The following is a 24,929-nucleotide window of genomic DNA, read 5'->3' as shown; positions in this document are numbered from 1 at the left end:
GAGCTCCACCTCCTGCCAGGGAACCCTGGGGCTCCGTGAATGGGCTTATTAGGCAGCCTTCCTGTGTGTGCCGGGAGGCACAGAGCTTCCACAGGCAGCATGCAGAAGCACGTGCTGAGAGCCTGGAACAGCAGCATCTCAGTAATCATCTTCTGGGGCCTGAAAGGATAAAGAAATTCCTCATGCTAAGACAGAGGACTTCTGTAATGGAAGCCACCCGCTTTGGGACCCTACAGGACTACATATCAAGAAAGAAGACATGACCAAGTATGGTGGCTCAAGCCTGTAATTCCAGCCAAAGTGGGAGGATTGCTTGAGCTCAGGAGTTCTAGACCAGCCTGGGCAACATAGCGAGACTCTGTCTCTATAACAAATAAAAATAAAGTTAGCCAAGCATGGTGGCATGTGCCTGTAGTTCCAGCTACTCAGATGGTTGAGGAAGGAGGATCTCTTGAGCCCTGGTGATGGAGGCTGCAGTGAGCTCTGATTGTGCCACTGCACTCCAGCTTGAGTGACCTAACAGGATCCTGTCTCTTAAAAGGGAAAAAAAAGGGCAGGAGGACAGCTGGCCAGCATGAGGACAGGGCTGCTGGCATGTTGAGGGGGTTTGTGAGGCAGCCGCAGCTGCCCTAGCTTTGTTGAGCAGCGAGCGGTTGGAGAAGGCCAGCTTCCCTTCTGGCCTCAGCCTCGGCCTCTGGGTTCCCGCCCACTCACCTCTGGAGGCCTCCAGCCACTCTTGTTTGACGCTGTACCGGACCTGGGCTTTGGGGTGGCTCTCAGGCAGGTGGCAGGCAATGACTGCTGTGTTTCCCTCATCCACTTCAATCACGTGCTGCACGTCTAACTTGAAGTCCTCGAGATCTGTGAAGAGAAGGGAAGGTGCTGGTTGGAGGAGAGCAGAGCAAAAGTGTGACATTTCAGGGTGGGCTTGTGCTTTGGTGTTGCCAGTCATGACAAAGCTCACACCTAGGGGGATATTAGCGGATCCTCCAAGTTCTTCCTCCAGCCCCTTGTTGTCTACATGAGTTTGTAAGAATGTGGGGCCCTCATCACTGATGGGGTTCACTTTGTATGTACAAGTTGGGGGAAGGTGCAGAGAGAATCCCATCAAGCGGTGCCTCTGGCTCAGACCATCTGTTACACTGAGATATGGGGGCAAGTTGGCTCTGCTTATCCACCCCAGAAATGGGATGGGTCAAGGTACAAATGTCCTAGCAGAGCTGTCAGAAGGCTCAGCTAACAGAGATGGAAGGGAACAATAAAAGAGAATGCTGATGTCTTTTCTCCAAGTTGATTAAGAACAGCCTTCCCAGGCTCTTCTCAGGCATCCACGATGACAAGCGATAGGCCTGAGACTGCACTTGATTGATGGCCATGGTTGTAACCAGAAGGCTGATACTTGCTGCTCAGGAGCCACACCCTGCATCACAGAGGATCCTTCTTTGGGGCTGGGGGCAGGACTCTGGATACCCTAAGGGTTTTCTAAGGCAAAGAGGAATCTGCCAGGACAACAGGCAGCGCCCCAGGGTGGCTTAATGGCAGTGGACTGCGGAGGAGCCGGGGTCCTGACATGAGGCTGTGGTCTCTGGCAGCCCCAGGGCCATCTCTCCTGGCTCGCCACCATGGGATCTAAACTGGGAGAGGATGGAGATCCATCTAGAATAAGAGCAGAATGTTTCCCAAGCAATCCAAGAGTCCAAACAACAAATCTCTCTTTGTATGAGCCAAATCACTGATGTTGCTGAGTAAAACAGGGACCACTTGCACAACAAAACTGCATGCATTCCAAGTTGGAAATCTGGTTTTCAGGATGGTAGCTGAATTTAAGAGGAGAAATAAAACTAATGGAGTATAAGACAGATGGACATATTTTACCCAGACACTCTCTTCCTAAAGGTACTCAGAAAGCCCTGGAGGCACCGTCTCCGAATGCTGGCCACACCAAATTCTGCTCAGCTCCCGGGACTGATAGCATCGGGCCTGACTACAGTTTCACTGCAAGACTGCACCTGCCTCTGCTGTTGTTTCCACTGGAGACCCAGAGAGGGCTGGAATCAGGTTTCTCACCGAAGACAAGAGATAATTACCAAAAACAAACTGGTGTCACCCTAGCACTGCCTGGTGATTAAGGTATTCAGTGAGGTCAGGAGGCTTCCCACGTAATGGAACTTCCCAGCAGCTCTTAGTCAATTCAAACCAACACAGGGGAGGAAAAGGATTTTGTTTCTGTGAACGGATTGATGTCCCTTTGATTACAATATTAGACTGTGAACTCTTTGGGGCATGGACCGAGTTTTGTTCCTGTCTGTGTCCCCTGAACCTAACCCAGGTCCTGGCCCAAGAACACACTTGGCAAGTGTTGAATGAATAAATGAATGAATGTTAATGAATGAATGGGTATCTTGGAAGCTGAGCCCCACACGTTAGGTACAAGATGCCCATTATGCTGCCTAGAAACTCAAATTCATAAAGTTGGTCTACATTTTGAAGAAACGGACAAGAGCCTAGCACAGTGAATGTTCTATGAACATTATATCTAAGTGTGGCCAGTGGAAGTTATTTTGCAAATAGAATGTTTCTCGAGAGGTTATGCGGGATCCGAAGAAAGAAGTGAAATAGGTCTAATAAATGTGCTATAAGAAATACATGACATTCAAGGAGTGATGTGGTGGAAACAGTGATAGGATGGACATTCCATTCTCCATGATGTGCTTATTTCACACTGCGTACCTGTATCCAAACATCTCATGTACCTGATAAATATACACACACACTATGTACCCACAGGGAAAAAAAAAAAAAAACTTAAAAAATAATCAGGGATTGGTTGTCTGATTCCCTTCTATTGCCCCATTTCACTTTCCAGGCTGAACAAGCATGATGCCTGCGAGTCAAGGTGAGATCTCCCAGATTCCTTCCTATGGGCAAGTGTAGGGCCTCCTGGGCTTCTAAATAATGATTTCAAAATTATTTAATGGTGTGTGTGTGATATCTGAGCCTAACTAAATTATAAATTCCTGGTGGGAAGCCTATTAATTTTTCACTCTTCACCCCAACCCCAAGCTCTATTGCATAGTACTGAGGACACAGCAAATGCTTTCTAAATCCTTGCTAAATACAGTTTGGAAGTCTGAGCCCAAGACCAGCTTGATGGGTGCGCAGCCTGCCCCTGCACTTGATGGGGCTACCACTTGGTTTAATGCTCTGCTTTCACCATCTTAAAATTCTTAATAATGCTTGAACGTGGGACCCTACATTTTCATTTTGCATTTGGTCCCACCAATTATTTAACCCAGTCCTGGCTGAGCCTCTCAGCCAAGATAGCTAATGAGTTTCCTCTCAGAGAGGAGGAAGGTTTGGACTATGGGAAAGGAATTGCTTGAGCTCAACATGTTCTTGCTAAATATTGGTAACTGTGTTTTCTGAAAGCAATTCACTTAAAAAATGCAAAGGCCTTAATCCTCCTTCAGGCCAGTGCGCCCTGTACCTGCCAAGTCAGGAGGCTCCCCACAAAGCGAGCTGTGAGTGATTGTGAGCTTAGGGGCATCTGGAAAATTCCTCAGGCACTGTGAAGCATTCTCCTCCATGGTCGAATAAATCCCAAACTACTCCACCAATAGGTTTTTGTTTTTTCCTCCTCCTTTTCTTCAGCTCATTCCAAGGATATTTGCCTTAAGCAAAGAATATACTTAAACCTAGCAGATCATTTTCCAAGAAAGATGTAAGCAACTGAAAGGAGTTTGGCACCAGGACGCCATCTCCGTCTTCACGGCCCCAGGCTCCTGCCCGTTGTAATTGAGGGCTTATCCAGGCACGGAGGGAGCATGTACTCTGCCAGGCACCCACCTCAGTAACCCAGTGGTAGAAAACACTGGCCCTTTTAATCCCCTCTTGGCTTCTGCTGCACCCTCTGACAGCTGCTCAGCTGGAGACAGAAGGCTGTGCAGTGGGGGAGCATGAAGCTGGGCACTGGTCAGCCATGCGGCCAGACAGCCCCTCTGTTCTGATGCCAACATGTGCACAACAGCCTGTGCAGGCAGGACGGAGGGCACCCCAGCTGGACATCCAGCTCCCCACAAGCGGCGACTGGCAGGCGAGCCTTCCTGGCTTCAAAACAAATAAGCAGCAGTTTGGTTCTTGGCCCTGTCCGTCCTACCCCCATCCCTGCTCCCCCCCACCCCCCGTGCCTCCTAAGCTTAAGCCTTAGCTTAAAACACTCCCAATTTGGCTGCTCGAGTAAAACTTGAGTTTCACTAAGGGATCAAAGGCAGAATAATGAAGTGATGAATGATCTGAAAATCAGAGGACTCCCTTTTTCTAGTGTTTTTGGACAGGAAGGGGGGCGAGGGAGGGGTGGGGAGTTCATGATCAATAAGAGCCTAATCAGCCGTCAGACGGGGCAGATGCAGAGAGGAGCTCTAGCTGGCGCATACGAAGGAAACCAGCCTGTTCCCAGGCCCCTTTGTCTGCAAAGCCAGTTTCCTGGCCGAGTCCCTGTGCTGCTCAGCGTGCTTCACTGGAAATAAGGGACGGGCCCTTCAATTACAAATGGGGTTAGCAGGCCTCCGCTGCAGAAAGATGGATCAGGTTTCATGGAGAAATGGTTTGACAGGACACCTGCCCTTGCCTGTTGGCTGGTGTGTTTGAGAAATCCATTAGAGGAATGTTTTTGCAGCTTTAATCCTCTTACCTTCCCTCCCCTCATACCCTTTTTTCGCATCCTCTCTTTGTGCATTTTCCAGCTACTTCATTAACTTGTCCACATTAATCAAATGCTAGTAGGCCCAATCTTGTTTCTCAGCTCCCAACAGGTCAGAAGTCCTGGTCTTTGGGGCCATCTCTGAGTTTACGGACCTTATTTACTGATTTCTGAGAAAGCCCATGATATTTTGGGCTCCATATAGACCCCGGCCCAGTTCCTTCCTTCTGGGAGCTCAGTTTCCAAAGGGAAGAAGTACACTCTGATACATCACTTCTGTATGATCTCTGAACACAGAGGTTACAGGGATGTATTCAGACACACATCATATAATGTACTCTGTGCTTTCTCTTCACATTCAAAGGGCGTATCAGGCACAGAACCTTTTGGCTATGGGAAAAACAGAAAGCAAATTAAAGACTGTCAAAGGTACACGGATGTGGCTGCCATCAGCAGGATCACATGTGAAACTGCAAACTGGCACATTTTATCTTGAGTGTCTCTTGAATTTCTTTCTCACCACCTTCTAGTATCTTTCCTTTATTACTAAAAGGTTCGACAGAGCTATGAATTAAATTACATTTGGTGTATGTTCATGCATTCTCATAGCACAAACTGTCAAATATTAATTGTAAGCTTATCCCCCAATTTTCATGGACTTTACATGTCCAACTACAGAATGTGTTGGGTCTCAGTTAAATGCCCCAGGTCTAAGCCATAAACCTAACAATCACTTCCAAGGGAGTTCTTCATTCAGTCTTCTCCTGCATCCTCCTTTAAGCTGCAAATCAAAGCTCGATTCTGTTTGAAGTAAGAAGAGAAGATGCCACCATCCGCTGGATGCTGCATGGAGTTACCAATATCCCCATATCCATGAGCTCTGCTGAACGCTTAAAGAAATTTTGGCCTTCTACCCATGCGGGTACTTCTCACATACAGTCCTGTCCTACCCTTCGCCTGTTCCTGGGGATCACAGGGCAAGCCTGCACTCCTCTACAGAGGTCTGGATGGGATCCACCAGGTCATGGGGCACCGCATGGGGCTCACGTGGCAATGCTGCCAGGATGGCTTAGCAGCCTCAGGACCACTGACAGGTTTCTGGGCTGATGGATAATTCTATTCCCCAACTGTCACAACCTGCAAGCCTCAACTTGTCCCTGCAGCAGCTTACTGTGCCTGTGGCTAATGCTACAAAGCACAAAGGATTCTGCCCTAATGGAGCACTACTCAGTGGCATGCTGATCCTTTGGTCCTTCCCTGCACCTCAGTCCCTTTTTGAGAGACACCCAAGGTGCAGGAGAAGTAAAGTTACTAAGAGTTTTCTCTGACCTGGCTCATGGCTATCAGAGACACTTGGCTGTAGAGTCTGAAAAGACAAAGCGTCCTTGACACTCCTCGCTATGTTGCCTCTGGCCAATATGGGGGCTCGCCTGTGTCCCAAACTGCTTCATTGACGGACAAAGAGTCCCAACACAATTCTCGACCCCCAAGTCATTTGAGGAACCATGGCTTGGCATGACCCCAAGGTTATTCCTCTGAAATAAAATGATCTGCAAGTGAAAAGCCACGGCAGTTATCTGCTGAGGATGTGGGACAACTACAGAAGCAGAGGAAAGGCTGGAGCCTCATGGTGCTCTCATGAGGTCAGAAAGCCTGGCACCTGGTGAGTGGCTGGGGTTTACTGTGGGCTGGGCAGGCATCTCAGAAGCCATGCATTTGGGGTAGTGAATAAGTCTTTCACCCCTGGCACATAGACCCCTGCAGCCCACAAAGTGGGACAAAACCAGCATTTGGTAAAATACCATCCCTCCAGTCATCATCGAGTCATTCATTTAGCAAGCCAGGTGCTGCAGAATTGTCTGTTATGCCAAGCACTGCAGAAAATACAAAGAAGCAAAGACATAGCTGCTAACCACAGGGAGCTTTCAATCACATAGACAAGGCAGGACACAATAATTCACAAGCGTGGTGTTCTCCAGCGTAGTCCTCACCACCTCCACCAGCACTCCAGCCTAAGTCAACACCGTGACCTACAGAGACACTTAGAAACATGGCTGGCAGAGTGAGTATTGCTCCTCCCTTTGCAGGCAGGGAGACTGGATAAATATGTTTGCTCTCTTTGGGATTTTTTTCTGCCTGTCCAATTGCACAAATAATTTTGGCTCCCAAGCTCTCTCCTGACAACCATGGAAACATGACATGAAATTTCTCAAACACACTTTCTGATGAAAGCAAGGCATGCTCTTTTGTATTTAAAGAAAACAGTTTCCACGGGGAGGAGGAGGAAGAAGAAGAAAAACCAAACCTTTGTAGATGCCAAACACATTAGTTGCTAAATCTTGTTTCTGTCTTTTCCTTTCAGTTGAGAGTTGAGGTGGGATTTACACCCAGATTTGAGCAGTGAAAGAAAGCTGAGATTGGAGAAGAGATGAAAGAGACTGGGGGATGAGGGCTGAAAATCAAAGTCAAGACAGGAGAGAGAAATCTGGGGGTGGGCAGGAGGGGAAAGCAGAGGGAGGAGTGGGAGAGGAAGCAGGAGAGAGACTAAAAAGAACCTATTTTGCAATGTCATTAAATGATTTGCAATGAATTGGCCTAAGGCTTCAGGAATTTCTTGGCTTGAACCAATTAAAAATATTTTATTTTTAAAAAAGACATAAGAGAACAAGAAATGTGATTAATCCTCAAAGACAAGTCAAGGATGGAGCCATGTCTCCACTGGGTCTGGCAGCCAGATGAACACAGAAGATGCCTGGTCTGTAGACCATCTCATCTACCCGACTTCAGGGCTGCTCTGAGGTAGGGCTGGTTAGCAGAACTGGGGAGTTTCTTTTGGACTAGTTGAAGGAATGAAATAGTTAGGAAAAAAGTATACTGAAGAAAGAGAAGGAAAAAAAGATTTACTTGCCAGCAACCCACATCACACATATTTCTCTGATCAACCAAATATAAACTATAAACTTAGCAGTGGGAAAATTAATGTGAGTCCTGGTGGTCTGGACTCATCATAGCCAGAGCTGGATCCTGGCACAGCCTTTGGAAGGGCTGGCGGCCTGTGCAGGAAGAGAGGGAGGAGAGAAAGCGGAGGCTGCGGAGCTCAGAGAGAGAATGGGGATGGCCGTTTGGTGTGGCCCTGAGGAACAGAACTCCAGGTGGGAGACACAGGGCAGTGAGGCCTGCTTTTTCTTCCCACACACCTGGGAACTGCATTCTCCCATCAGCCTTGGTGGCACCAATCCCATCCACCCACTCCGAGCTGCCCCTTGAGGTATATGTGAGGACAGTGGTCTCCAACCTTTGTGGCATCAGGGACCAGTTTCATGGAAGACAATTTTTCCATGGACCAGGGGTGGGGAGACTGGGGGGGATGGTTTTGAGATAAAACTGTTCCACCTGAAATCATCAGACATTAGTTAGATTCTCATAAGGGGCGTGCAACCGCCCCTCACATGCACAGTTCACAGTAGGGTTCACCCTCTAATGGTGAACCCTATTCTATTGAACTGCGAAACCTATTCTATTCTATTCTATTCTATTCTATTCTATTCTATTCTATTCTATTCTATTCTATTATTCTATTCTATTCTGACAGAATCCAATGCCACTGCTGATCTGACAGGAGGTGCTGTTCAGATGGTAATGCTTGCTGGTCCACTGCACACCTCCTGCTGTGCGACCTGGTTCCTAATAGGCCATGGACTGGTCTGCTGCCTGGGGGCTGGGGACCCCTGTGTTAGGTCATGGAGCCAAATTCACTGGCATCTCCCTGAGGTTCCAGAGTTTCCTCCAAACATCTCAGTTTCTTTCAAATGCTGTTTTATGCTTCTGACATTCATCAATTTTTCTAAACCTTTCTTGAATCCATTTGTATCTTTAATCTCTTTGTATCCTGAGTTCCTGCTTTATCCTTTCTTATATACTTCTTGAAAACTTTTAATATATCAGAATTTGAAAAGGAAATTCAGAAATTGTTAATTTACCCTCTGTATGCCCTTTTTGGTCTTCTAGACCTCAGACATGTTTTATCTGGGAGTCTTCCTCTTTCATGATATTCACAGAAGGCCTGTGGTGTGCCAGGCCCCATAGACAGCACTGTGGTCACAGTTCCTACCCTCCAGGTAGACACACAAGAAAGGGCTGTAGAAGCAAACCCAAGGCACTAAGGAAACCGGGAAGAGAACCTACTCCAGACTTGGAAGTTGAAGGTGTCAAGAAACATTCCTAGAGAAGATACTTGAGTCTTGAAAACTGAGAAGGAATTAGTAACCCAAGGGAGGTGGGAACCTTCTGAGGACGGGGATAGAGAGCAAGATGCTGCCAGCTAAGGGACCACCATTCTGAAAGCTAGGAGAAAGTGCGCGATGCAAAGTGGGCCTGAGGGAAAGGTTGCAAGCACCTCGCTATTAATCACAATCCTCCCTATGGAAAAGAAACGCTGCTTTTACTTCAGCAAGTTTTTTCCTTTTGTTTACATTTTTTCTCATTATGAAGTGATCATCCTTTAATTTGGATGTGAACACTACGTCTAATTAGCAGGACGGACTCACTGTTCTATAGAGCTCAAGATTATTACCAGACACCAAAAATGGCTGAAAGTCTAAAAACAAAGTCAAAGTAGAAATTGCTCAACTTTTCCACACACACACGAGAAACAGGGGATGCTGAGGTGTGAAGCGGTTTTTAAAAAACGAGGGAACCGAGGACTCATTTGCTCTCTTGGTTTTCGTTTTTGCTTTAAAGGAACCATCTTGCACCATGCTCCTTAAAGGAGTCCAGTGATTTCAAGCCGGCAAATCAATCTTTCTCTTGGCTTCTGGTGCAAAAGGCTCCTCACACTGTGTTTTGGCTCACTGAATCAATATACTACATGCCCCTTCCCTTTTCTCTTAGCTTAGAAAATGAACCCAGGATTGTATTTAAGCATTTGCCTATGAATGCAAAGAATGAATTGAGGACAAGGGTGGAGTGGGTTAAGAGTCCTTAAGAGTGTCCTTGGTAGAAGATGCACTATGAACTTGAGGTCTATTTGGTAAATAGTGACCTCTGATAAATATAGAATGGGATCCCTGGCTGTTTGGGACAGACATTTGCTGCCAAGATGCTCTGAGCAGAACTTACACCACGGATCTGTCTGGGTACTTGCACCAGGGCTAATAGGATTAGAGTGGCCAACGCCATGTGAAGATTTCACCAGAATCTCAGGGACAATTCTTGTGAGCTATGAATTTCTGCCTGCATCCAGTAAAAAACAGAAAGCATTGATGTAACTTTGTCCTAAAGCCATAGGGTATTCCTTGTTCATTTCCTATTAAGATGCTCAAGTTGCTCAGCACCTTTTGAATCTCAGCCATCTTTCAGTCATTTTCTTGCCCAGTTGGCAAAGTAAAATATACATAACTTATGGTATGGAACAACTAAATTTCAAGCTCAAGCTGGCTCTCCTTTTCCAACTCCATCCCCCTGTGTGGAGCTGTCTCTCTGGCTCTCCCAGCCAAGGCAGGCTCACACTCCTCTCCAGCTGCACATCTCCTTCCCCTCCTGGGGCAGCTTAGGAAGCCACCTGTGTTTTCTTTCCCTCCAACCCTTCTTCTCACTGCCATCCCTTCATCCCAAAGCAAAAAGCTGTACAGGATTCCCTGACGCCCAAGCCAACACACAAATGTTTTTCCAATTTGGAGCAAATGGCTCCTCCTGTTTTGTCAGGGAGTCACTGGCTAAGTGAACCAGACGGGGGCGGAAGTGGGGAGTACTGGAGGAAACACTCTGAAGCATCTTTCTTAATCAGAAAGTGTTCATACCCAAAGAGAAAAGAGATGAGGAACAGTGAGAAATGGGGTCAGCGGCAAACAAGATGGAGAGAGAGAGACAATCACCTGGTGGCTAGATTAAGAATTCGATTTATAGTCCCAGCTACACGGGAGGCTGAGGCAGGAGAATGGCATGAACCCGGGAGGCGGAGCTTGCAGTGAGCTGAGATCCGGCCACTGCACTCCAGCCTGGGCGACAGAGCGAGACTCCGTCTCAAAAAAAAAAAAAAAAAAAAAAAAAAAAGAATTCGATTGAGTTCACCATGGAAATATCTCACTATGGAAATAAAACTTTCTATGGCAGTATCGGTGCCATCCCAGAAACGGAATGGGGCCTCGGTCTGAATACGCAATGTTAAGAGCTGAATTTGGTTGTTAAAGGTCTGAGAAAGGTATGTGAGGACTCAGAAATTAAAAATCAAGGTTGTCGTGTACACATTCTTCAAGGCTCACCTCCTGAGTCTTCCGCAATCCCCTGAAATGGAAATGAATCCTTGCTAGCCTCCAAGCGCCCATTAAAATCTGTTCACAGCTCTGTCAGGCAACTCACTGCGCTGCCTTGCTTTATGACTAATGTGTTAACAAAGTCCACCTTCTCCATGAGACTGAGAGATGTTCAAGGGCCAGGACCAGATCTTACTGTGCCCTGTTAGAAATTCTAAATGCTTCCCAATTCTTAGGGCACTAACGTCCAAAACATCCAAATATAGGAGTCAGCACTGGAGAATGAGTGCTTTGCTGTTTTTCAAGTGGGACTCACGAACTTTGGTCTTGTCTTATTTAACAGAAGCCTTTAGAAATAGAATGCATTAAGTTGGAAGGTACTGAGGACAAAATTAAACTGAAGACGTAGATTGTTAATTGGAGTAAGAAAATATATTCTGGGAAGAAAATTACAGTGACTGTTGGAAATGAAAGACAAATTCATTTTATTGATTGAGTTCTTGCTTGCTTGTTTCTTCTCTCATCCTCTCCACCCTTACACTTCACCGAGGAGTTGAGAAAAAAAAATTAAGATATAGGTTTTATATATATATTTAAAAATCAAGACTAGGGGAAAATTAGGAAAGGATGGTCTTAATAAGATTGCCCAAATTAAACTACAATTTTGCTCTGAGACACCTGTGGCCAAAGAGAATCCAAACAATATGCCCCTGCCAAGGTGAGAGGGCTTCATGAAGCTGTTTCTGCAAACAGTGAATGCATCTCTGGTAGGGGCTAGGGCAACAGGGTCTCTGTATCTGCATCTTCCAAAGGCGCAGCTCCACCCAATGCTGAAATGCAAAGCATCCTGAGGTTTGGATGCAGTTCACGGCTCCATAAAGTTAAGGAATAGCCATTGTCCTGGCAGTGTGGAAACATCTCTGTCTAAAGGTGCCATTAATGATTCTGGGAGCTGGACTTAGGGAGAAACTAATTTCTTCACATTGCCTCCAAAGAGACATATTCCAAAAGAATGCCAGGCAGGTGGTGTATTTCAGGTGGACAGTCGGGGACTGTGATGGCTAATTTCCTGTGTCAACTTTGCTAGAAAATCTTTTACTTTGAGTAAAATAATTACCCTCCCTAATGGGGATAGGCCTCATTTGATCATTGAGAGTATTAATAGCAAAGACATGTTTTCCAGAGAAGACGACAACACAGAAAACATGCCTGAGTTTCCTGCTTTTACCCTCAAGACTGCAATATCAATTCTTACCTGAATCCACAGCGTGCATGAGCTAATTCTTTAAAACAAATCTTTGTGTAATATATAATTACACATAGACAAAATTAAATATATTACACATATGTACATGTATTATATATAGATATATACATATATATGTGTGTGTATATATATTATTGGGTCTGCTTCTCTGGAGAACCCTAATACAGAGATAAAGGAAGCTAGAAATATTTAACGAAAGAAATGTCTATGGTGGTCCTTAATGGACTATGGACTATTCTAGTTCACAGTCAGAACCTAGATGACCTTAGTGAAGTGTGTGACGGGAATTAGAGATTAGGGGGGCTGAGCAAAGAGACATAGCTTCTGTTTGTAGAATTCGCCATGCTGAAGGCCAGGGTCAGTCCAGCCTGTCAGTGCAAAACAGCAGCTGTCCGTATGGGGCAACAGCTGAGTGGGCAGCAGAGAACCCGCAGGAGCGTCAGTGAGCAGCTCTGCGGGCTACACTGACAATGCACCGTGACACCGTAGCTGCTCTTGAAGGCGGCTGGGGGTGGGAATCTGAGTTAGAGAACACATGTATATAAGGACTAAGAAAGTCGCAGGACATGGGTTAGTTCTCTCTTTATAAGAAGCCAGCCCTCTATTGGTTCTGGTTGTGACTGGAAGCTCTGCCACCCTCTGGACTGTCTTCCTAAGAGTCACTCCCAGAATGGAGCTGGGCAGCACAGGACTGGACACAGGCTTCAGAGCCTCCAGAAAGGAGACACTCCAGAAATATCTGACAACTACATGGGCAAACAAATAAAGCCTGGGATTTCTAAAATGCTCTCAAATACTAGTATCATACATTCTCCCATTTAGCCTCAAAAAACCCATGAGACTGGTGATGTAATTATTGTGTTCATTTCACAGCTGTGGCAGTCTAAAGACCAAGTGATTTGCTGAAAGTCATGGAGCACTTAAGTGGCAGAGCTAAGGCTTAAACCCAGAATTTAAAACTTTTTTTTAGCTTCTTGTTTTTTTCCATTATACCAGTTTGGCTCTTCATTTTATTTGTGGGTTAGATTAAATTACGGTAACAAAGAGTCCCTGGTCACTTTGGACATTTTCTCAAAGTCAGAGAGTCATGAGGATGAGTGGCGAGGGGGACTCCTTCCTTTCTTGTCAGCCACCTCACCTGCTGATCTCTGATGCCAGAGACAGGGTCATTCAGGAGTATATGCCTGGCCTTGGCACTAGGAGGCCTTAAGGAGTGGTGACCGATCTGTTCACAATTACACCAGCTGCAACTTAAGACTTCACATTAACTTGAGGACTAAAATTCCCAAGTTTAGAATTATAGGTAGCTACCTAGTTACCACCTGTTTTATTTCCAGCTACCAGTGGGACCTAGGGATGATGGGAAAATAAAATTATCAAAAAATTTTAAAAGTTAAAAATAAATAATTATTAATGGTTGACTGTTAGAAGTAAGGGATTGAGAACAGCTCTCCCATTGCCAGCTCTGATGAGTCGGTTGTGACTCCTTGCCATGCTGTGTTGAGAACAGGCCTGAGGTGGAACTCAGGGTTCAGTACGAAGGAGTGGAGTGCTCCCTGGCAGGTGGCAGGGTCTGCAGTTGGTTCAGGAGTGGAGCTGAGCTGTGTAGAGCGGTTGGCTGCCTGCTGTGAGGCTTGCGAAAAGGGAAAGGGAAGTGAAAGGAAGGAGTTCAAAGTTAAAAGTATTTCAAAAACCAAGAATTAGACAAGATGATCTAAAGCGGGGCATTAGTAGCAAGAGACATCTATTTTTTTAAAAAGTTTAGGTTAAATAGGAAATAAAAAACCCTTCACAGAGGAGAGCGAGATGGGCATCTCCACAGAGCATGCAGCAGCCATTACCCACATGGCCAGGACAACCCAGGGTGGAGGGAGGGAGACAGCGAAGGTGAGACTCTTCAGGTGATTCAACTTCTGACTTCATTTTACTGAAAATCAAAAGATGATGTCACCTGGGCAGGCTGAAGTACAAGTGGACCCTCCAGCTCCCAACACTGGACCAGAAAATTATTCTGCTAGAGGCCTCCTCCCCACCCCTGAATCCTCCAGCCTGGTCCTAGGCCCCATGACCTATAGCTCCCAGTGATTTCTAGAGGCTGGATGCAGGAGGCAGCATCTTGCCAGGTAGGCCAGACAGCAACTGCTTTGTGCGAAGATGAACATGAGAAAGCATGGAGAAGAGGCCAGAGGAAAAGGAAGCCTACCATGCTGAGTGTGTGTGGGTGTACATGCGTGTGCACCGGCAAGCCGCTGCCCAGTCTTTCCTCTAAATGCAGACCGTGCCTTCGGTAATCCTGTCTACCACTTGGCCTCCCTCATACATCAGCCAACCAGCAAAACACAGCCCCTATTCTGCTCAGGAATGTGCTTTCAGAAACTTAATCTACTGCTGCGTCTGGGCCAGATCCCCCAATGGCATTAACCCAAAGACAGCACCCCTTTCACTTGCCCCCACCCGCCTGCCCGCCACCTCGTCGCTGCCTCCTGCAAGCTTTGCAGTTCCACTCCACCAACTCCCTCTTTTCCATGACACAGCCCCCCATGCCTGCTCTCTCAACTTTCAGCACTTCTTCTTTCTAGTCAGGCCCAAACATTTCGCCTTCTGATTCATGTCTAAATGACAAGCCAATAGTTCTTGGCTTTCAAATAAGCCCAGCTCAGCTTCTGCACAAGCCCCTTCTTCTCTCACTGTGCCTTCTTGGGTTGCAACCAAAAACTTCCCTTTGTCCTTTCTGCCAACCACAGATCCCCTCAAGCACCAGAGAAAGAAGCGGCCAGGAATATTCTTAAAATGAAGGCTAATAAATTGTCTCTCCTCACACAGATACACCTTGAAGCAGAAGGAGGGCTCCAAGATAAATCTTCTACTCTCCAATTCTCCCTCTCCCAAACAATAAAAGGTTCAGCCTGGCTCCTAATTAGGCCAAATGAATGGTTATGGTCTTGAGTCTCCACAGCCTTGTGCTGCCCATTTGCAGATAAAACCTCCCTGTTGGATGAGCAGTGTTGCTTTTTAAGGGCACACGCGTTGCTAAAAGGCACATCTCATTTGTAATAATCAACAACTGGAAGTGCCCTAATTGCCCAGCAACAGGAAAAGGGTAGAATTCTGGTAGATGTTCTAGGACCATTAGTAATTACGATCATAAGAACTGACGGGGGCTGGGAGGGTGGATTAACTAGGAAGGGGGATGAGAGGATGTAGGGGATGGTTACCTGGATGGACATACATGAAAAATGTATCAGTTGTATCAGTTGTTCACTTAAGATTAGTACACTTTGTGTACTTTACTGTATGCATTTTATTTATTTGTTTTTTTGGAAACACATCACATTTGTAAGAGGCTTGCTCACCCCAGCCTTGGCCTCTTGGGCTCAAGCAGTCCTCCCACCTCCGAGACAGCTAGCAATACAAGTGCACGCCACCATGCCTGGCTATTTCTTTTTTTTTTTTTTTTTAATTTTTGTTCCTAGGCTGGTCTCAAAATCCCGACCTCAAATGATCCTCCTGCTTCAGATTCCCAAAGCGCTAGGATTACAGGTGTAAGCCATATTGTAATAATTATCTCTGATCTCTATGTGCCAGGCCTTGTATGCATTTTATACTCAATAAAAAAGTAAACATGGTCATATGGCCAATGGAGAATGCTTATCATACAACATCAAGAGAGAGAAAAGAACCTGTATATTTGTTGTATCATCACAAAATAAAAACATGAGGAGGGACAAAGATTGGAAGGGCATACTCCAAAATGATAGTGGTGGTTATATGAAGATAGCAGGCTTAGGAGAGATTATTTTCTATATATCCTAAACATTCTATAATGCAATTACAATGTGAAAATATGAAAGTGGAGGTGGGAAGGGTACAATGATAGGAAACGTAGTTCTGACCTCAGCCCTTCTTGACTTGATGAGATGACCTACCTCTGCACCATCTACCTTCCTCACCCAAGCCTCAGAGCAGCCCCCGCCCAACAAGCACAGCTGGAAGGGAAGGCCTCCTCCTTCCCTGAGCACTCACAGGCTGCTTCCCAGAGGCCGGGCAGTCAGATTCCATGGGTGCTCCTTCTGCCACAAAGAGGAGTGGCTTCATTGTGAGGGGGTGCTCCGAGATGCAGCCCAGTGTCAGCCTGGCTCCTCAGGGAGACAGCTGAGGACACACTCTGCCTTGCCTCTGAGTAAAGGGCAGGGCTGTTTGACTTTCCCAAGAAAAGAGGAATCCTGATAGCCTCCATTCCACTGACCCATAGAGTGAAGCTCCTCCAGGGATCTGGGGACCGGAGGGCACATAGGGGCTTTCCTCCATTCCCTTACTGCTTCTCCATCCCTCCCTACCCTCCTCCTGGGACTCAAGCTTCACACACCCCAGGGAACCCAGCTGCCTTGGATGGCGGGGCATTTCAAAAGTTTGCTGCCTTAGGTAAGCCCCATGATGCAGCACTGCCAACCTCCTGGAAGCACGCCATCCACAAGGGTGATGATGATGATGATGATGATGGCGGCGTGGACGCCCAAAGCAGGGCTTTCAGGGATAAGGGGGTGCTGCTGAGTCATGAGGGAACAAGCCCTGGAAATCTTCTCAAAGTTTAAATCCAAATACCATTAAAGTCTCAACAAGTTTCCCTATTTTCTACACCTCAGGCGCCAGGAAAGGGGCCAAATTGGAGGCAGTTCTTTAAGTTTCCTGGCTGCAGGCTCAGCATATAAGAATGGGTATCAGGGGTGCTCTCCAGTCTTCAGTGGTGTGTTGAATCCATCACGTCTCATGTGCCCATACATACAATGGGTAGAAAATCATAGTATATGTGTTGTGTCTGGAACACAGCACACCAAGTGGCAGTCATATGCAACGGTAGGACGTCTATTTACTCACTTCCATCTAGCCTCATACAATGGGTCCTCGTAAGGTAGAATAAGTATAATGGCAACTAGAAACACCTGTCTTGGTAAGGCTCCTCCTTACCAGCTATGACTATGTCAAGTCACTTGGCCTTTACTTTGCTCTGTTGAATCTTTATAATACACACTCAAGTAATTTTGTAAAAACTACACCTTTCACAAGCATAAAAGAAATGAGAGTGGCCATGAGGGCGATCCATCAGTGAGTGCATGGAAATGGAATTTACCGGAATTATTCAGTTGGGAGGGACCTTAGAAGCCATTTGGCCCTTGGTTTCCACATGTTGGTCTGAGGACCTATGTTCTTTGTCACATAATAGGAAAAATTAGCGGTCAGAGATAACACAATTTCTATATCACAAATAGAATGTCTACAGACATAATAATTTTAATAAACTATCCTATACTGAGCATAACAACATGAATAAAAGAATGGCAAAACCGGAAAAAGAAAAGGTAGTGTGAAGTCTTCTCCTGGCATTTTCCTTGGTCCAAACTGTCACCTCATCTCTTCCTTGTTTCTTTTCTCTGTATCCCTTTATCCCTCTGCCACCCAGTTTCCTTTTCATTATGTTCTAGTATTTATATTCCAGGCCTTTGGACTATGCTTGCCCCTCACAGAGAGACAGAGGGCCAAGTCTGGGCTGGGTGGGCTCTGTCCACACTACACATGGCCCTGCCCATGTCTCTCGGTGTCCTGTCTCTCCCTGCTCCGACTGTATAACTATCGTGAGAATGGAGGGAGGGGACTGGAAGGGGCATGGGCAGTTGGGACAGTGCACCTGCAGCCACAGATGACCAAGTAGGAAGGCACGGCATGGCCCTGCTCTGGGGCCCAGGGAACAGTTCTGCCATGTCAAGAGCACTGACCAATTCCCCTCTCTGTAGACACTCACTCCAGATACAGCCTCTACTTGGAGTGAGGTTTTCCAAGGGCACAAGGGTCCCCCATGACTGGGCATTACTAGGCAGCTACCGTTCTGATTTGACATTTCAGCAGTTAAGGACCATTTTATGCTGAGACTAACAAGAGGCAGCATGGATGGTGGGGGCTTCAGGGTGGGAAGAGACGAGGAGGGACTGCACCATGGCAGGGAGGCAAAGGAGCAGACTCACTGGCTAGTGTCACAGTGGCTGGCACGCTGGCCACAGCCCCCGCAGGCATCCGGGCCACACACTGGTACCGTCCCACAGTGTGGTTGTTAAGGGCAGTGATGACGAGGGTCCCGTGGGTGATGAGGACACCCAGAGCATCATCCGAGCCATTCAGCTCCTTCCCATTCAGGCGCCAGGTTACATTCATCCTTGGGGGCTCCACGACACAGCCCAGGATCACAGTGCCTCCGGGCTTCTGGACGGTGGATGCAGGCTGGACGGTGACCTGAGGGACCTCGTCTGGAGGAAGAACAGGGATGCAGCAATGAACGGATGCCCCCAAGAAAACAACATCACGTTTTTAGAAGCATTGCACCCAGGAAGTCTTCCAGAAGTGGTCACCAGAGAAGCTGGTCTTTCTCCGACTCTACTGCTCTTGTCCATTTCCCAACCTGCCTTTGTTCCCAGAGAGTAGATGTGGAGTGAGAATGTATTGTAAAGGCAAGAGCTTGGGCTTTGCGTTTGGACAGACCTGAGTCTGATCCCAGTGCCGCTACTTCTGAGCCATATGACTCTAGCTTTTTGAAGTGTCAGTTTCTTATCTGTAAAATGAAGCTAATATTGCTTGTCTCACAAGGTTGTCATGAGGCTTGCAAACAATATGTGTAAATTGCCTGCCATGACATTGTACAGTAAGTGCACAACAAAAAGCAGTTATTATTATTACTTCTCCTCCTCCTCCTCTGGTATAGCTTTGAAATGAGTCAAATACCAAACTATAACCAATATGATGTTGCTGGGATCATGTCTCATCTTATATTCTTGTGTCCCTGAAGGCCAATGGGAATCAAGTGTTCTTCGAAATCCAGGTAAAGAAGGCCTTTTTAAAGAGTTATTGTAGAATGTGGAATGTTTCCATTTGACTGTAAGGGCAGGGAAAGGGAAGGAAAGCACTCACTCAAGTCAGCAAAGCAGCCTGCTGTGGCTAAGAGGAGGCAAGCCAGTGTGACCTCAGGCCTTGTTCCTCTCCACGCCGTCATTGTCCCACGCAGCATGGTGTATCACAAAGGTCTGAAGCCAACGTTCCATAAGCCGCCAGGGTCACACAAAGAGATACTGCCGTCCCCGGCAACACTCTGTTGTAAGAGAGAAAGGGAGAGCAATGGCCATGATGAGGATGCCTGCGGTGCACCTGTAGTGGCCATGGGGCCTGGCTTTGTCCCTTGTTCCCTGTTGGCAACATTCAAAATAGAGACCTGGTCATGCTGCTGGAAGACCAAAGAACACTATCATGCCATTTCTCATCTAAAAGAAGCTTCTTATAAGTTGCCTCCTTGAGCTCTTTCTCTAGCTAGAAGGTGATTTTATTGTAGTAAGAATGCTGGAGTTTTGCCCAGTGGATGGGCAGCAACAGGGATGAGGGGCAGAGGATACAGACAGGCTGAGGCCTGCAGCCATATCCATGGCACAGGACAGTGACTATCCAGCACAGATGCTAGAACAGATGAGATTATTCTTACCGTTTGCTTGCAAAAGGCCAGCTGGTCACAGCCATGTGCCCTGCCATGTGGTTAGTGCTGACTATTGTGGAACAGCAGTGCCGTGTGTGTGATGCATACTGAATGCCCTTGCAGGGAATGCTACTAAGTGAATGAATCCTAGAGTCTCAGTGACTCATGAAATATTTCCTGCTCTGATTTTCCTCACCCCAGCTCTATGCCTATATCCCTGTAAACTCCCTTTTATTCCTGTGATCACCCTACTCTACTCAGCTTGTCTGTAACATCTACTCCCACAGGTACAAACACAGCCCAAAGTCATAAGCCAGCCAAGATACTTCACTTTCTCAGGGCACAGAGCCTTGTTTTCGCTTCACTCACTAGCCCCCACTTCTCTCTGCTCCTGGTGCTAGAAATTTTGAACTTTTCCGTCTCTACAAAATCTGCACTCTTGATTACCCAAGTTGTATCTCCACCCAGAACAACACTGCTTTGAGGCTCAGACCACACTGCACCTCCAGCCATCTGACAACACACCTCAGCTATCAGCCACCCTCTCTGCCTAGAACAGTAGCATCTCCTGTTCCAGAAGGCACAGTTTTTTTTATGTCTTTCTTAAGCTATGGTCCTTACAAGATTTATCAAAATCACATGGGCAAGTGTATATTCTAACACACACACACACACACACTCTCTCTCTCTTCTGTTACAGCCAAAACCAAGATTTTTGCTTCTGTGCTTTTCATTGATGGGTTTATAGAACATTAACAAACAAGGATGGGTTATCAACAGCCTTATTAGGCAGGGAGGCATTGAAATGAGTTTGGATAATGTTGAAGGTGACATTCCAGTGATCTGCACAGTGGATCATTCACCTGTGGCAATATTAATAGTATATTTCTAGAAGTGTGACATACATTTAAAACATTAACTCTTCTAGATCAATCTACCTAACCAGAGACTCTCTCAAAGATTTACAGTCACCATTTAAAACTCAGGAGAAGCAGTTAAGCTTCTCAACTGAGAGATGTGTTGTGCTGGCCAGTCCTGGAGTTCAGGCTGCCCACAGAGACTGCTGTAAGAAACGGGAGACACCCAACATGCCTGACACAGGGGACTGTTGCTCTGTGTTGGGAAGTGCTTGGGATTAGCCTAAACCTTTCCCTTCCCCAAGACCTGTAGTCCTTTGGCTTTCTGCCTGGCTGCTGAGGGAGTGAAGAGGGCCATATCCACACTGCTCAATGAGCACCCTTTCAAACCAGATGGAGGACCCCAGCCCCTAGCATTCTGTGGATGCTCAGCATGTTTTCCAAGAGTTCTTTCCCAATGGTTCATATTTCCTCCATTTGCCCATGACTTCGACATCAGAGGACTCACAAGACTTCAGGACTACTCTGGGATAGGACAAGGAGACATTTTCTAAAAGGGATTTGAAAGAACATTTTTAAACAAGTTTTTCAAAAGTTATTTCCTAGCAAGTTAAGATAATTTCCCGTTGGTGTAGAGAGAGCTTTTGCTCTTTTTCAAACAATCCAGTAAATCAAAGGGTCATATTATTGGCAAAGTAAAATTCATGAAAGTTGCAAAGGATGTGAGTACAAATGGGAGAGGCTGTGGTGGTGGAGAGCTGGCGGTGCCTGCCACTACTCCAGGAACTCACTAAGCTCTTATACAACGTATTTCCTTTAACCTTCTCATCAACCCTGTAAGGCGAGGACTATATTCCCATTTTACAGGTGAGAAAATTGAGTTCCAGAAGTTAACTTGCCCAGGATCGCATAACAGTAGGCCTGGATTGAAACCCAGTTTGGGCTGATTCCAAAACTCTGTGCTTTTAATCACAATAGTAGCCTTTTCCCCATTTTTTCCCCCTGTCAGGGCTCTGTACCCAGTGGGTGTTTAGCAAACAGAGTTGATGTAGAACAGTGGGGCATTTTAACAGTGATTTCTAGAGGGAAAATTTACACTGAAAAGTAAGCTTTTGGTTTCCTCTCAATTTTCCAGATACTTGCTTTACTTCTCTAATTTGTTTTTCCCCACTGAGATAAGGTATTTATATAGATCATTGCATGAGTTCCCAGTTATGGGATTTTAGGGAACTAGCTTGTTCAAGTCATGCCCCAATTTCCCCAGCCCCTTAAGGAAATTGAGAGCAAATGTTCCTTCCATGCCCCAAGGAGGGAAGGAAGGGAGGGAGGAAGAGAGGGTAGAAGGGAGGTAGGGAGACAGAAAATGAACATAAAGTAATGAAGGGCAAAAGAGGACAAGCAGACAAAGAGGAATGGGAGGGTTGTTTCTTATCTGAGTACTGTGTGGCTACAAAGGTGTTTGGGTTGTAAAAGCAACAAAGATTTTACTGAGGAAATTCAGCCCAGACCCCCTCCTGCTTAACGAGCAGCAGCCAAACAATTCCTGTTACTTCTGCACCTCGGTAATTTATAAGGTTCAAAATGGAAACAGATCCTGTTGCTGCTGGCAGCCACCATCCTGCTTTCAAAAACAACAAGGAGAAAAGAATTGGGAGTGAGAGGGAGTGAGAAGGTGCAGGCATCCAGAGAGGGAGAATGGAGTTAACCAATTAATCCCCACAACAGAGTTGTAAGAAGTACCATTTTAAGGACCCCAAAACAAGATGCGTGGGGTCTCATTCATGTAAAAGCAGAACTATGACCAAAAAATATGGCTATGTTTGGGGAAGGGTGGGGGCTTGGTCACTGGAAGTATGATGTATTTTATTTAGTATCTGGGGAAAGTAAGTTACTTTTTGAACCAAGTTACCTAGTGAGTTAGGTTTAGAAAGATAATTCTAGAAATTTCAGTTATCTGAGAACTTTATTTTAATGTTCAGGGAAAAAAGGCAAGTAAGGCTTAAGCTGGAGAGCCTAACTGCAGTATAACGTTGTCCCATTGTGAAATGAACAAAGTACAATTTCAAAGTTGGGTGAAGGCAACAGTAAGGCCTATTATTTTTCTTGGCAATGCAAAATATATCTAGATCCCTTCTTATTTTCCTCAGGCATTTTCTGAGAAAAAGGGGAGAAATCAAGAAAAACAATATCAAAATCATTTGATTCCTCATTGAGGTCTAGGTACTTGACAGTTTAAAGGGTTATTTGGACACACAAGAAAAGAAAGAAAATGGGTCTGAGACATTTAACTGCTGACATACATGTTCTCCACTGAAATAATCTCTTCCAAACAGATGTTTTTGAAACTTTCCAAAAACAACAACAACAAAACACACTCTGGGGTTAAGACCAATCCTGAGAAACTGTAGCCTCAGAGTATTTATTTTTTGAGAAAATTACAAACAACTGAGAGTCGATCATCATCAGGAGGAGGCCAGCTCCACTTCCTCCCAAGAGGGCTGGCTGACTAACTAGACCAAGAGTGAGACAACACCACAAAAAAGCCGCCGGCTCATCCCCCGGACACCCATGCCAAGGCAGCTGTCTCAGAAAGGGAAGCTTCTATGATCTAAAACACAAAACATGCCCTTTGGATGTCCCAAGACCGATAACAAAGGTGAGCTGAATAGGAGAGAGTGTGATGTAGCAGATAGCACAAAGAGACTTTCTTAAAAACATTCTTCTAGTGGCAAGAATACGATCTGACAAAGTCTTTTGTTCCATTGGTTGAGAGGGACTAGCTACATGAAAAAGAAAAAATTCCTGCTCCAAGTTACTTTTTTTTTTTTTTTTTTTGGCATGCTCCCAATTTTGTAGAGTAAGAATCGCCTTTCCCAATTGTCTTAAAAGAAGGGAAAGCTTTGCTCCTAGAAGGTGATGCCAAGTGTCCGGGGTGCAAGTGTTGGCAGCCCCCTATCTCAAGAAAGAGGGTAGTACCCCTGCACAGAAGAGAGGCATTGAGGCAAATATTGGGGAAATAAATGAATTTAGTTTTCAGAGGGCTGAATATGTGAGTTTAGATAGACTTAGGAGAAGGAATTAAGAAAGAAAGGTTTACTGAGGAGGCTGAGGTAGGAGTATCACTTGAGTCCAGGAGTTTGAGGTTGCAGTGAGCTATGACAGGCGTTGTAGTGAGCTATGACAGGCATTGCACTGCACTCCAGCCTGGGCAACAGAGCAAGACTCTGTCTTTAAAAAAAAGAAAGAAAGCTTATCAAAACATCAGGTTGTATACCTTTAAATATATACAAAAAACAAAGGTCATTTTTACTTAAAAAGTTGTACTTGACACATAGACCTAATTAAAAAAAATTTTTTTTTTTTAATTCGGAGGGACCTCAGAGAAAATAAAAAAGTATCCCAGAGTAACGCCTAATGTGTTTTGGGTGTTATGAATGATGTGTCAAGGCTGAATGAGTCTAAGTGATTTGTAGAAGGTCTCCCAGCTAATTCAGAAGAGAGACTTAGGGCTACAAGTCAGGTCTTCTCACTCCTAGTCCAGTGCTCCTTTTACTATCTTAACACTACCTCCTAGCAAATTGTTTCTGGAGCCACATTAACCAACTGGCTGGAAACGGTTTCAAAGCCAATTTTAGAATGTTTCTGAATTTACTTCCTTATACATAAGAATAATGTCACCTGGATCATTGTCTATAACAGTAACTTTCTGTGTGATCCTTTTTATCCTTTTGTCATCTACATTCTAATCTATAAAAATCTCCTACTGTTCATTGCACAAGCCCCTTCTGTAGAATTTTCTGCAGTGATGGAAATGTTCTATATTTGTGCTGTCTAAAGCACTAGATAACTACTAGCCACTCAGGGCTATTAAATTCTCAAAATGTGGCTAATGTGACGAAGACACTGAAGTTTTAATTCTCTTTAAATTTAATTTAAATAGCCATATAGAGCTAGTGGTTGCCCCATTAGACAGCACAGTTCCAGACTAATGTCTAGAACACTCTGATGTCAAATAGGGGAGAAAAAAACAATGGTTTTATGTTTTTAAGTATGAGTCATGCTCTAGCCAGCCTCTAACTATATTTTACCTTATTCCTCATCCAAATTTTGTGAATGAGTCTTCCATGAACAAACGATGTGTGCCTTGACTTTTAATTATTAATATTATTGGGAAGAAAAAATATTGCTATACTCTACCACATACAACACAATATGCAAGGTACTGTGAGTACTAGAAAATGGATTCAGTCCTTAGGCGCTTAAAGCAATATTTGGGACATAAATCCACTAGCACCCAGCAAATATCCACAAGCTCCTCTTCATTTCCTAGCCTCCTCTGCAGTGAGCT

The 24,929-nt window shown here is 45.5% G+C and overlaps 1 protein-coding gene across 9 annotated transcripts in view; it reads right to left on the bottom strand.

Moving 5' to 3' along the window:
- BOC (BOC cell adhesion associated, oncogene regulated) overlaps nucleotides 1–24,929 on the bottom strand; it is a 75,457-nt gene that overhangs the window by 18,249 nt on the left and 32,279 nt on the right. For all 9 annotated transcript variants that reach the window (XM_021934063.2, XM_009199983.4, XM_009199986.4 and 6 more), the window contains 3 exons: nucleotides 19,172–19,349; nucleotides 18,235–18,513; nucleotides 715–861 (listed from right to left, as the gene is read on the bottom strand). In XM_021934063.2, the coding sequence (XP_021789755.1) occupies nucleotides 715–861; nucleotides 18,235–18,513; nucleotides 19,172–19,268 (523 nt within the window). In that variant the 5' untranslated portion in view covers nucleotides 19,269–19,349. The remainder of the gene's footprint in view (nucleotides 1–714; nucleotides 862–18,234; nucleotides 18,514–19,171; nucleotides 19,350–24,929) is intronic.

This window comes from Papio anubis, chromosome 2 (genome assembly GCF_008728515.1).
Source record: "Papio anubis isolate 15944 chromosome 2, Panubis1.0, whole genome shotgun sequence".
In the NCBI taxonomy this organism is placed as follows: Eukaryota; Metazoa; Chordata; class Mammalia; order Primates; family Cercopithecidae; genus Papio; species Papio anubis.
Note: the sequence above shows the minus strand (reverse complement) of the source record. Positions and strands in the feature narration are given on the sequence as shown.